The sequence below is a fragment of the Psammomys obesus genome, unplaced genomic scaffold, assembly GCF_907164565.1.
Source record: "Psammomys obesus unplaced genomic scaffold, mPsaObe1.curated_primary_1811, whole genome shotgun sequence".
NCBI lineage: Eukaryota > Metazoa > Chordata > Mammalia > Rodentia > Muridae > Psammomys > Psammomys obesus.
The window spans coordinates 1204238-1217632 of record NW_026596079.1 but is presented as its reverse complement, the minus strand read 5'-3'; the positions used below and the strand labels follow the sequence as shown (position 1 = coordinate 1217632).

The 13395-nt window shown below is 53.5% G+C and overlaps 1 protein-coding gene across 5 annotated transcripts; it reads right to left on the bottom strand.

Moving 5' to 3' along the window:
- Positions 1 to 397: 397 nt before the first annotated feature.
- Positions 398 to 11476, bottom strand: Puf60 (poly(U) binding splicing factor 60). 5 transcript variants are annotated; one of them, XM_055626496.1, is made up of 12 exons: positions 11386 to 11476; positions 7910 to 8011; positions 5746 to 5841; positions 5551 to 5640; positions 4616 to 4666; positions 2413 to 2574; positions 2238 to 2330; positions 1896 to 2109; positions 1622 to 1812; positions 1349 to 1484; positions 928 to 1163; positions 398 to 842 (listed from the first exon to the last, which is right to left on the bottom strand). In XM_055626496.1, the coding sequence occupies exons 1-12, from the start codon at positions 11407 to 11409 to the stop codon at positions 543 to 545; spliced, it is 1695 nt and encodes a 564-aa protein (XP_055482471.1). In that variant the 5' UTR covers positions 11410 to 11476; the 3' UTR covers positions 398 to 542. The 5 variants fall into 5 exon arrangements, with proteins under 5 accessions (XP_055482471.1, XP_055482472.1, XP_055482475.1 ...); XM_055626497.1 differs by having other exon boundaries at positions 7910 to 8008; positions 11386 to 11467; XM_055626500.1 differs by lacking the exon at positions 11386 to 11476 and adding an exon at positions 9812 to 9936.
- Positions 11477 to 13395: the final 1919 nt, after the last annotated feature.

The following is a 13395-nucleotide window of genomic DNA, read 5'->3' as shown; positions in this document are numbered from 1 at the left end:
CGCCCTCCGTGCTTAAAACTACAGTTCCCAAAGGGCCCTGCGGCGTGGCGCCTCTGACGACCCGTAGCGGTCTCACGCAGGGCATGTCGGAACTTCCGGCTCCGCTCCAAAGTAACCCATCACAGCAGCTGTAATAACGTGGGTTCCTAACCTACAGCGCCTCACTTTTTTGGACCGAACTGAGGTCCAGACCTCACGTGAGCGAGGGTTGCAAGCCAGCACTACCCACAAGTGGAGATAAAGCAACACCCACCTCCCACCGCCATACCTCGTCCCTCCTCTTCAACCCTGCATAGCACGCTCAACACCCTTCCCGGTCACTGGTGTCTTGGCAACACGTACAGGATCTCCCACACACAGCCATTCTGGGTCAAGGGACCAACTTCAGACACATGGATTTCAGGGATAGCCATATCTGCACCTTTATGTACACTACAGGGTGGGCTGGGCAGAGTGCCTGGTCCCAGGGACACCACTGGTAACACTCTACAAAACCCAGAGGGAATAAGGGGCAAGTGCAAGTCCAGGAAATGAGGCCAAAGTCACGCCGAGAGGTCGCTGTTATCAAAACGCTCCTGGTCATACACTTCGGCCACCACTTTGCGACCAGCAAACCAGCGCCCATTGAGGGCTTGGATGGCCTTGTGAGTCTCTGAGGCCATCGAAAATTCCACAAAAATCTTGACGATGATTTCTGCATCCTCCTCCTCGCCCTGCTTTTCTTGGTAGATAATGACCCGGTTCACAGCACCAAATTTGCCACACTCCTCTGTCACCTCTCCCTCCAGGTCATCATCGATGTCCTTGGGGTCCACCATGTTTCGTAGAACCATCACTGTGGACTGTGGGAAAAGAAACTGAATGCTGTGGCCTATCAACCACTACACCCACTCTACCCTAGAGAGGCACTGGCGCTGGCCCACATACCTCCTGTTTTCTGAGTAGCTTCTGCATGACCATGTGGCGAGCACTGCTGCCAGAAATGCTCATGTGCTCCTGCTCACTCAACATCTCTGGCCGCTCTGACTCGGGAAACAGCTCCTCCTCTTCCTTCTCCTTCTTGGGCTCCAACAGACCCAGCGTTGGTGGGCTAGCTAGGATGGGATTCACCACTCCCACAGAGGGGATGGTGACAGGAATGGGAGGGCGGGCTGGAGTCACACCTGCAGCAAAACCAACCAAGTTTAAAAGCCACACATACACCCTTCTTAAATAGAGAGCTGATTGGCTATAGCTAAGCCCTGGGTTCAAAGCATTACACTGAAACAAGCATGTGTTGGGGAACAGAAAGCAGAGCCTCAAGGTGAGGGGTAAAGAATGGTGGAGACCCTGACCCACTCAGACTCACCTGTGATGACTCCAGGGGCCTGGGCAGCCATGACAGCCTGGGGTAGAGCCCCTAAGGGCTGGGCCAATGTCAGTGCTGGGGACACTAGTCCTGGTGTGGCTAAAGTACCCAGCACAGCTGCTCCAGCCACTGCTTCCTGCAACCAAAAGGCAACCAGTTGGTCTCTAGTCTGGCTACCCCCACCCAAAACCATCTGAACAGCCAGTTCCCAGAGATCCGTGTACCCGTCCACCCACTATCAAGCCCACAGCACTGCACCGCACCGGCTCTCACCTGAGCTGTAATCTTGGCTGTGGCTGCAGCTGCGGCTACAGCAGCAGCAGGTGGGAGACCTCCAGGCGTGGCAGGTGTTAGCAGGGGCATGGGGGGTGTGACGGCCTTGCCCACCCGCAAGTACTGGCCACCCAGATCAAAGAGGTTCATGGAGGACACAGCATCCTGGGACGACTGGGCCTTCTCATATTCTGCAGGGCAGGATGAGCAGTGAGAAAGGCCAGCCTCAGTATTAGGTGAGCTCCCTCTTCTCCTTGGCCCTCCCCAAACTTACCAATAAAACCGTAACCCTTGTGTTTCCCAGTTGTGGGGTCCCGGGCCAGTGTACAAGACTTGATCTTGCCAAAGGCTTCAAACACACTCTTAATGTCATCATCAGACAGGTCCTGATGTACAGAAGCCACGTAGATGCGGTTGAAAGCCCTAGCCTCCTCAGCCAGCTGGTCTATGATGGGTTGGGCTTGTCCTATGTTGCTGGGTCTGCCCACCTAAAGAAGGTCAAGAACAAAATCTTTACCACCAGCCTAGGCCTGTGGCAACTGCTTGTATGTATCTGACTAACTTCACTAGCACTCCATGTGCTCTAGGCCCAAGACGAAACCTCTCTGGTCCTTACCTTGATGTTCCTGCCCCCAAGCATCACTGAGTTCATCTGCTCCAAAGCCAGCTGTGCAGCTTCTGGGACCTCATACTCCACGAAGGCAAAGCCCTAAACACAGGAAGGTGCTATCAGACCAGGAAGGCAGAAAGAAAGGCAAGAAAGAGTACCAGGGTAGCTCTGATCTGCTTACCTTGTGCTTCATGGTAACGGAGTCCCAAGACATATCAATGCTCTTGATGGGGCCAAAGGGAGCAAAGGCCTGGCGAATGGTATCTTCTCCCAGCTCATAGTAGATGGAACCCACATAGACCCGGCACATGATAGCCAGTGCCCGCTGCCGCTGAGCTGCCATCTGCAGCAGGACAGAAGGAGAGAGCCACTGGCTTGTCAGGAAGGCAGGAGACTCAGCAGCCCTCTCCCGTCCTGGCCCACCCGCCCAACTCTGCTGTGGGTAGGGCTCCCCACACAGCAGTGAGGTGCAGGCTGGGCCCTTGCAGCCAGGGTTTAGGGGTCAGCAGGACCCCACCCCAAGGAAGGCTAGGCCCAACAGCAGGACATGGAAGTACCCAGCCCACCCAGGTCCCAGACAGACTGTGGCAGCAGAGCTGACAGGTGGTCAGAAGGCAAGGCTGAATGCCCTATAATTCAGCCCACTTCTCCAGTCTGGGGGCCAGGTACCTGGGCTAGGCTGAGAGATCCTCCCACTAGCCCAGCCAAGTACTGGGACAGAAGAGGAAGGAGGAGCTGTCCAAGCCTACTGGCATGGAGGCCAGAAGAGAGGGTGGCAGAAGACAGGGCAGCCATTGCCCAGAAGAAATCCCAGGGAAGGAATTTGGGAGCCCAGACAGGAGCTCTCTGGAGAGAACAAGGAGCAAGCTGCTCATGCAGGGAGACATAGGTGAGGACTCAGTGTTCTATGCTCTCCCCATCCCAATACCTCCCACAAAAAAAGAACTGCTGGGAGCACATGACTGTAGCCCCAAGAGCTGGCCCAGGTAAGAGCATCACGAGGCAGCAGAGAACCCAATGAAGAAGCCTCAGGGATCTTTGGGGCTGGGAAGCTGGCAGGACTAGCAGTGAGCTGGGCACTGTAATGAGGGACCTCCCCATGCCCTGGGAAAGGTTCCTTCCAACACTTTAGAGATGTGCCAGGCAGGGGGTTCTAGAGCCACACATAATGGGCCACAGGTAGGGCCCTATGTGCCAGGGCCTTACTCCTTAACACAAACAAGGGCTCCTCTCACCCTAACAAAAGTCCCTGTGGCAAGAGACCAGTTTACTTCTTCAAAGATTAGCAGACCTAATATAGCCCAGTCTCCCTTAGAGAGAGGACTAAAAGGTCCACCAACACAACATAACCAGGTGGGGCCTATCTTTCCTCATATTAGAAACTTCCTGAATTTGGGGCCATTCCCTCAAACTGGCTCCTGACAAGCCTCCGGCTCCTGCCCAGATGACGGGCCTCAATGGTAGAGCCACCCCTTCTCTAAGCCTCACACAGACATGAAGCTACATCTATCCTTCAGGTCACAGTTTGAGAAGAGAATGCCAAGTCTCCCTTTTGAGGTGAGACTACCCAACTACAGGTCTCTCTGACCACATCTCCCAGGACTCCTTGGAGGGTCAACAGCTCCCTTTTAGACATGCTTCCCAGAGCAGACAGAGTATGTCTCAAATATAAGGGCAACTTGTCCAAGGGTGGCCCTCCAAGTGGACACCCCATAGAAAGGGCCATGTCTTTCCCACAGGATCTCCCCAGGATAGGGCCTGGCCACCTCAACTTGCCTCTGGGCAAGGAAGAGCCATCTTCTCCCCAGACTCCTCTGTTTACTGCAGCCATAGCCATACGACCTCTACCCCTTGCTGAGAGCTAGGTCTGTGGCCCAAGTTATTGTTTGCCCTTCCCTCTCTTGCTTACTCAAGGCCCCCATCCCCACTCCCATCCATCCATCCTCCCTCCAAAGTATGATGGGGCCACAGTTAGGACCCCTCTCTTATCAAGGGGCCTGACCCCAACCCAAGAGCCCGGGCAGCCTGGAGACTGTCAGAGCTGGAGGTCCGAAGGTACATCCCCCACATGGGGTGGCAAGGCACAGATGAGCCTGGCATTGGCAGCTACCCTCCCTGGCTGGCTGCCGCGGCTGCCCTCCGCAGTTACCTGGCCGGTTAGTTTTAAGGTGGGCCCTCAGAGCAGATGGAGGCCTCCCCAGGGGCGGTCCCGGGGTGAGTGCCCACACCACTGGCCCCACCATGCCTGGCGCTCTGCTGTGCTCGTCCAGAGCTGGCGGGCAGGGCCGGCCAGGGGAGCAAGGTCCCCAGCAGTGGGCTGCACTGCCCCCCTCTAGCCCTGACTAAGGACATGAGCCCCAGAAGAAGTGAGCATTTCTATTGACCGATTGCAAAGGTGAGAGAGGATCTCCAAAGCCCATTGTCACTGCTGCCATCTGAAAGACAGTAAAGACAGAGTTCAGTCTGTTGGAGCCGAGCAGTCTCCCGCTCTTGTCAACACCTCACGCAGACAGCAGCAAGGCGCGGAGTCCCCGCCCTGCCAGGGAGGCCCGCCTGCCTTCCCACACTGCTGGCCACTCTGGCTGGTCACTGGCACCTGCCCAGGGGGGCTTCAAAGCCCCAGGTGCCCCGCCCCACAGCCTTTGCAGCAGGACCGGCGAGGGCAGAAGGAAGGGAGGGAGGAGAGGGATGGACAGAGCACAGTGAACAGCCAGTATGAATGTCTGAGGGTTGGACCTGGGGGTGGGGAAGGCTCAAGGCCCAGGAACCTGTCAGCTTCACATAGGCTTCTTCCCACAGATATCACAGCCTCCAGCCTAGAGTAGGGCCCAGTGGAGCACACCCCTAGACTGCCCCTTCAGTCGAGGGGCCCAGGGATAAAGGCCTGACCATAGGGGCAGGGAGGATCACAATCTACATGCTGCCACCATGGCTGTGCACAGCCTGGGTGACAAGGGTGTGGTAGAGACCCAGAGGCACCAGTGGGAAGACCAAGAAGGAGAAGTGGGCAGAGCCACAGAGAAGGAGTGGGAAGGGGTGGAGAAGGGGCCTTATCAAGCAACAGGAGAAAAGGCCAGGCCGCTCATGCCTCAGAGAGGACCCTGGTGGTCCAGAGAATGAATCTTGAGAGTCTGAGAGTGATAACACCTTCTGGGGGCAGTCGGCCACAGGCACAGGAGGAGGCAAAGAAGAGGAGGAGATGGTGGAGGTAGTGGGGAGGGGCAGTGGAGGCTTCCTGGCCCAGGCTGGGCAAGAGGGCCTCCAGCAGAGCCAGCCCCAAGACAGTGGCAGTGGCGTGCAGGAGGGTGGTGGAGCTCACCTGCAGGTTGGTGAGCTGCTGCTGCTGGTGCGCGATGGTCTGTTTCACCAGCACACTCTTAATGCTCTGCTCCATTGCATATTTCTTGGCCTGCAAGAGAAGGCAGTGAGGAGCACTGGGGGGCCCAGTCTGCAGGGGGATAGCCTGCCTCACCAACCCTGGCTGGGCAGTTGTGCCCAGGAGGTGTACTCTCACCTTCTGGAGGGCCTCCTGCTGCTCGGGCGTCAGGGGAGGCAGCCCCAGCTTGGTGCCTGTGCTTTGTCCATTTTCCATTTTGATGGAATCTGTCCCCTGGAGTAGGAAACAAGAGAGTTGCTCAACAGCAAACTCAAGATTTCTCATGTGGTCCCAGAAACCCCATAGGCCCTTTATCCTTACATTCTTGAACCAAAAAGTATGAGACAAGCCCCAGCGCAAACTACTGCCTGCCTGGTTAGGATGCAGGTCTTCCCCTTAGATATTGGTATCCCCATTCAGGCCTTTGTCACAGACATGACTCATGGGTAGAACAGATCAAACCAGGCAGGCATCTTGCAGGGTCACACAATGGCCTTCTACTGCAACTTAAGAAGAGCCGTTTGCCTGCCCTTGTTGACAATTTGACTCCAGAATCTGTCCCATGTTTTGTACAACAGCCAACCTCTATGGTCCTCTAGAGCCCAAAGAGCAGAACCAGGACCAAAGATTCATTACTCATAGACTACCTGGCACTCTAGCCTCTTGGTTTCCTCAACAGCCCTTGCCAGGGCCTTAGGCCACCCCAGAACAAGTAAAGGCAAAGGGCCTCCCTCTACCAATGTCCAGTTAGGCCCTGAAGATATTCTACACACCTCTCAAAAAGGGGCTACAATCCACTTCCATTAACACTCCTGAAACACACCAGGTGCAGAGCAGCACCCCAGCCAAATGAATGTAGAACAGGTGGTGCTAGCCAGGGCTTTACATTTGCTACAGACATAATCAAATGCTACCAGAATTGTGTTTACATTCCTATCAAATCCATTTCCAAGTTTGCAGGAACACATGTGTTCCTCTCTTGCAAACCTGGAAAGCCCAGAATCAGAGCCAGCAGACCCTGGGAGTAATGGACAGAAGCAGCCTATGTAAATACCAGTTCAAAATACCTCTAGTGACTCTTCTAGGCTTTCAGACAACCTTTGAGAGCAACAGCAGAGAGAGGTAAGTCCTCAGCATAGGAGTAACAGGCAAGACTAAAATACAAAGGAGGCAGGCCGGTTCTGGCTGACTCAAACCCCGTGAACCCCATTGTGAATGCCAGAGTGCTGAATTTTTTATCAAGGGTCAAAATGCAAGAAGCTTATAAAGCTCCTCTGGGGCACGGAGTCCCAGGAAGACCCTAAAGTTCCTCAAGAGCTAGCAATGGATGGGACCAAGAGCTGCAGTCTGGCTCGTACTAGATCTGTCCTCTGCCCTCTCAGCTGGCCCCAAGCCTATGAGACTGTGACACTAGAGTAGGCTGTCACCATGGAAATCAATGCCAGTTCTTCTCAGCCCCCTAGAAACTTTTCAATCTCTTCTTTGTTTTGGTGAACAAAAGGCCCTTCTCCCACCAACCAATGGCACCCTGGCCAGCCAGTCAGGACAGAGAGCTTCAGCCCCCACAACTTCCCAAGATCCAAGCTGCATACCAACACCTCTGTATGCACCCCCTACACACACCAGTGCCTGGAGGGCCTAGCCAGAGGCCAACCAGACTATCTTGTTGAAACCTTGTGGGACTCTGGAGGCGGGAATAAAGAACCTATCACTTAGCAACAACAGAGCCCAGCTTTACATCTCAGAAGACTTACTCCCGTGGGCCAGCGACCAGAGAACAAAATCCATTCATACCCACCCAGAAGCCCAAAGAAATATGGGGAGAGGGTCCCTTAACACACATATGCTTGCATGTTATTTTGTTGTTTTACTCATGTGAAAACAAAGAGCTAAAATGGAAATCCTAGTTCTGGCCCTAGACACAACATTGCAATTCTGAAACAGAGGGCCCATCCTTCCGCACAATGCTAATGGCTCAGAGCCAGCACCACTGAGGGCTGGCTGTAGTTATTCCCATCATCCCCATCTCCTCCCCCAGCTGCTTGGCTGGCCAACTGTCAGGCCCTGCCAGGCTTCGGCTAGATGAACTCTCACAAAAAAAGAGGCCAAACAGAAGAAGGCTGAGGAGGGGCCAGACCTAGGCCCCAGTCCTGTGGGCAGTGTCTAACCAGAAGACAGAGACTGGTCACTAGATTTTCCCACCCGTATTTCCAACCCGACCCAGTCAGCTCTCTCTAGGTCTAGGGATGCAAGGGCAGGCAGGCGGGCAGGCCTGAGGGAAAAGATGTTTAAAGGTTAATACCTGTGGAGGTTTCCATTTGTCTCCCGCTGCCACCACTGCCGCCGCTGCCGCTGCAGCTGCTGCCACTGGCTCGGACCCCCCTCCTTGTTGGCCATTGACCTGCTGCAGGCAGGAAGGAAATGTAACGAAGTCATACAAACCTATCACCCAGACCCTCTCCTCTTCCAAAGCTGAAGGCTGCCTTCCCCATCTAGTAAAAGGAAAGCTAGGCAAGGGCTTAAGAAGGCCAACTGAGTATTTATTCCCCACAATCACTCCCACCTTGTACTGTCCTTATAACCTCGAGCCTCCCAGCACACACACAGCCTCCCAGGATACTGACAGAAAGCAGAGCAGCAGCTAGACCCAAGTTGACAGTCTCCCAGGAAAGGATAAGAAGAAAAGGACAGAGAGCAAGCACTGTTCTAGCCCAAGGCCAAGGAAAGCCACCCCCTTTTGCTGATAGATTCAGCCAAATTAAATGACAGGGTGACCAGCTGGCTGTGTCCTTCCATCCTTCCCAAGGAAGCAGGAGCACTGCTTCTATAACTTGGGCCAGGCCTCTTAACTCAACATTTATTTCAGTAATTCCACAAGCTCTGGTCAAACCCAGGGCTCCCTCACCCGGCAGACAAAGTGCAAAGCTGTCCTAAGATGACAGCTGAGAGCTTAACTCTCACGACCAGAGGGGACATAAAGAACACTGTTGTCCAATGGCAGCTTTCAACAGATGGACCTCTTACCATGGCCTAGTGGTGTGGCCCCTGCCACCTGATAGACCTTAGGTAAAGGTGGGCAATATGGTGGGATGATGTGATGAAAGGGCCCTAAAACCCACCCCAACTTCTCAGAGATTGAAGTGAACAGAAGACAGAATGTGCTTACCCTCAAGGACATGATTCACAAGTATCAAAAGACAGAGATGGTTGTACCCATTCTTTGAGACAAAGCCAGAGGCTGGCCAACTTAGACAAATCATGTCTCTCAGGTCATCTGGCTTCTAAAGGAGGGATGGCAGCACAACCCAATACACTGCAAAGATCTAGTGATGGGACTGGAAGCTATGACTGACGCAGCCTGTACCTGGAGCTGCTCCTGGTACTACCAACACGAGTGTGCACTACTGCCTAGCTCAGCTCCACTGTGACTTAATGGTGACTCCTGTGGCACAGGCATCCATAGAACAGAGTCTGCTTCTCAATACCCACAGTGAAAGCATACTTCAAACACTAGCCAGACACCAAAAAGAATGCTGAACCTGGGGCACACGTGTAACTTCCTGCCTCTCCAAATGACTAGCCACCCAGAGACAGGGACAGTGCTGAAAGCAGCAGATAATTCATGAGCAATTCCAGAGAAAGCTCACCCATGGACAGTACATACAACAAGTCACCCATTTAGCCCATTTACCAAAGGAGAGAGTTCTCCAATACAGTCTAAATTCTGTTCTAACCAATCACCAGGTGAGCCTAGAGAAAACTATCATTTGTTATCACAGCTGGTCACTAATCTGCATCTCGGCCATTTGTCCCAGGTTTTCTGTTTTTGAGACAGGGTTTCTCTGTGTAGCTCTGGCTGTCCTGGAACTCCCTCAGTAAATCAGGCTGGTCTTGAACTCAGAGACTCACCTGTCTCTGCCTCCTGAGTGCTGGGATCAAAAGCATGCGCCACCACCAATCAGCTCATTTGTCCCAGGTTTGAGACCTAACAGTCTCTAAGCTGTCACCTTGGGCAATGGAAATGACAGGCCTTGTACTCAGAATGCTCCCCAACACCAGGCAGTGGTGCATCAAGAGAGGGGAAGACCCCTTGAGAGACAGTGCTGCTAAGTGTCTTGGGTGCACAAGCCAAGCTCTGCCCTTCACCAGCTCAGAATACAGTTATTTCCATTACAAGACATATTAAATAACCTGAGCAAATCACCTAAAATCTCGGCCTCAAGCTCCTCTTGTGCAGGGGCATGGCCTAGCTCTCAGGCAGCAGCGAAGTTTTACGTTATCATCTTCCATGAAGTCCCTTAGTTTCTGCACGTGGAAAGCAAGCCACACGTTCTAGCAGTTATTGTACCATTGATAGCAGCGCCAGAGCCCTACAACAGGACTGGCTGCAGGATGCTGTCTTCCATCTGTTCAGGTCCCTTCACAGGGTGCAGTGCTACTTCCTGGGTAGCCAGGCTTGTACTGAGCACTGTGGATGCAGCAAAACAAGGAAGAGAGAAAGACAAGTCTTGGGGCCTCAGGGTCAACTGCTGGCAAAGACTACACCAACTGCTTCAGGGGTGAGACTTACTGCCTGTGCCCATCTCAACAATGACACTGGCTACCTGGCACCAAGCTATGGTAGAGCTGATCCCCAGCTAACTTTTCAGTCTTCATGAACACCAGGGGTCACTCAGAAATGAGGCATCTGCTCTCCTCCAGTGCTTGTCAAAGTACAAATTACATCCCCATTTTTTTCTATCATCTGACAACCACCTAAGGTCAGTCACGGAGTCCTCAATTCCCTGCCTGTCTTTACACAAAGATCATTTGCTCCTGTAGCTCCAAGCAGCAGAGCATGATTTAAAAAAAAAAAAAAAAAGAAGTTACATATGATATGAGTGGCACACACTGGCTCTATCCCCTACTGGGATAGAACTGGGCAAGTGCCCCTCTCCCAGTATGAGGGTGCAGTTCCCACCTAGGGCTCAGCAATGACAGCCTGTGTACACTACTTGACCCTATCAGTCCTGCCTCCAGCCACCTGCTTAAGTTTTCTCAGACCCTGACCCATCCCTCTGGATTGCAGTGGGGTAAGGTCCAAGAAATAAGTCGTTCCTACAGTAACTGGGGAGGAAGACCTGTGGGAGTCACCCCCCGAACATTCCTGAGTGATCAGGGAAAACGCTGAGCAGAGCGGACCGAAGCACAAGACAAAGTTAACGAAGTCTTAGGATGCCCACTAGACCAGCGGCCTAGAGAGAGAGGCACTGACTGTCGGGTTCTCCAACAGAGGCAAATAGGGCCAAGGGCCATCGTCTACTCGAATGGTGTTAGACGGTGTCATTCCCCTCCTGCGTGGGGTAACTAAAAAAAGGGAAACCCGCTTCTCTGTGCACCGTGGCGTACACCAAATGCCAATGGGTCCGCCCCTTCCGCGTCCCCAACACGGGCGTAGTCGCACAGGTCCGGAGCAAGCCCTACTGCTCCGCCGGCCGCCTAGACAGCTGTGCCCCAACCTCAGCAAAGCCAGGACCGCCCTGCGGGGATCCAGCTGGGCAGCCCACCCCGCCCAGTCGCCGGAAACTGGAGTCCTCGAGCCGGAAGCTGCAGCCACAGCTACGGCCGGAGCCGCGCGCTCCCGCTCCGCCTCCGCCCCGCGTGCCGGGGGCCACAGGAAGGTCCGTGTGAGGCCTGGTCAAGCCGCCGCGCACCCAGGGGCCCCTCCACGCCCTGTCCCAGACCACGGCCCACTCCTACCAGCTGACGGCCGCCCCCGGCCGCGAAGGTCTCACTTACGAGAGCTATAGTCGCCGTCGCCATCTTGCGTCCGTCGCGGCCGACGCGCGCGCCACAAGCCCCAGCTCCCTCGACAGTCTCGCGCGATCTGGGCGCCGGACGCGGAATTCTCGCGATAGAAGATCTTTTCCCTGGCTACGTGGAAGGAGGCTAGAGCGTATTTCCGGGGCGGAGCAGGAAGTTAACGTAAGGAACGTGGACCGAGTTGGGCGGGGCTGAACGGGCTTGGGTGCGGGAGTGGAGACCCGGAGAGGCCTGCGGCGTTCGGGGCTAACGTCTTTGAATCAGTTCCGTCTACCTATTTTGCCAGCACCCCGTTTCAGTTGAGTCCACTTGCTGAAAGTGGAAAAGAGTGGCCGATCCCTTCTGACTCTGTTCGTAGACAGCTGAGACAGGAAACAAAAAGACTGCTGTCTTTGCAGTGTCCGTCTGAAGTCAGGAGTCCTCATTTATTTGGAAACACGATCTCTTTCCTAGTGAGGAAGTTGCCTTTTAGAACGGACGACATGTAGGTGAACCCAAGAGATGGTTCACCAGCTAGTGCTGTGGCAACAGTCCCACGGGAATAAATGTGCACGCTGGTCCTCAAAACCTGAGTTATGTTTAAATCTATATGTTCATCTGTGTGTGAGGAGGAGCTACCCTGACATTTGCTTTGAGCTACATCCAGTCTCAAGACCCTAAGACTGCCTGCAAGACACCACATCTGTAAGCTCAAGCACCTTCAAAGTACCCCGAGAGCCGTTCTGTTTTCCACCCCTGAAATTTTCAAAATTTGATATAGAGATCTCTGGCAAAATACGGCAGAATATTTTCCTCCCCTTCCGAAGCCTCTTTAATACCGCAGGAAAGGAGCTATATTGAAAGCAGAGCCTCAGTGGACAGAGAAGTCGAATGCTGGGAAGTTAGCGGAGGCTTATACTAGACTTCTATCCCTACTGCATGGTGCTAGTAGGTCTGCTCTGAAAATAGTGGCTGGAACTTAGCTCCACTCTGGAAAAGCATTGACACCCAGCCTAGCATCTCACTTATTTGGGTTTTGTTTTGTTTGGTTTTTTGTTTGTTTGTTTGAGACAGGGTTTCTCTTTACAGACCAGGCTGACCTTGAACTCACAGAGATCTTCCTGCCTCTGCCTCCGGGAGTACTAGGATCAAAGGCCCGAGGTGGCCACCTTCTGTAGCCAGGTGGTACTCCCAGTAGAGCAGGGAGGCCGCCAACCCACTCATAAAACCTTCAATCCAAAATTTGTCTTGCCTACAAGAAGCATAGGGGTAACTGGGCATAGTAATCCCAGCACTTGGGGAGGCAGAGGTAGGTGGATCTCTGTTTGAGGCCAGCCTGGTCTACAAAAGTGAGTCCAGGATAGCCAAGGCTACACAAACCCTGTCTCAAAAAGAAAAAAAAAAGTATAGGGGTAAAAATGAAGCAGAGAGTGAAGAAATGACAAACCAATGAATCAACCAAAGAATAGGCTGAGCTCAGGGAGTTCTGTGAGAGGGGACCAGAGGGGTCAAGGATACAAGACCTATAGGGTAACCTAACCTAGGCCCGTGGGGCTTACAGAAACTGAACCACCAACCTAAGAGCCATGCATGGACACATATATAGCAGAAGTGCAGGTTGGGTTCCCTAAAATGGGAGTGGGGGCTGTCTCCAACTCTTGCCTGCCTCTAAATCCTGTTCCCCTAGACGGGCCACCTTGTCAGGACTCAGTGGGAGAAGATGCTCTTAGTCCTTCCACAACTTGAGGTGCCAGGGTGGATTGATACCCCTTGGGGGTCTCCCCTTCTCTGAGAAGAAGGAGGGAATGGGAGGAGTGGAGGCATGGGGGTGGGACTGGGAGGAAAGGAGGGAGGGGGTGGGATCAGGCTGTAAAGATATTAAATTAATAAATTTTTTTTTTTAAAGTTGTGTGCCGGGTTGGGAATTTGGCTCAGTGGTAGCTCAGTAGGCAAGCGCAAGGCCCTGGGTTCAGTCCTCAGCTCTGGAAAAAAAAAAAAAAAAAATGT

Excerpts from the sequence above, each read along its gene's own strand:
- Puf60 (XM_055626496.1), bottom strand. The coding sequence starts at position 11,409 with ATGGCGACGGCGACTATAGCTCTC. Across the intron at positions 2,331-2,412 it reads CCGTTACCATGAAGCACAAG|GGCTTTGCCTTCGTGGAGTA; the intron begins GTAAGCAGATCA and ends TCCTGTGTTTAG. Across the intron at positions 1,813-1,895 it reads CAAGGGTTACGGTTTTATTG|AATATGAGAAGGCCCAGTCG; the intron begins GTAAGTTTGGGG and ends CCTGCCCTGCAG.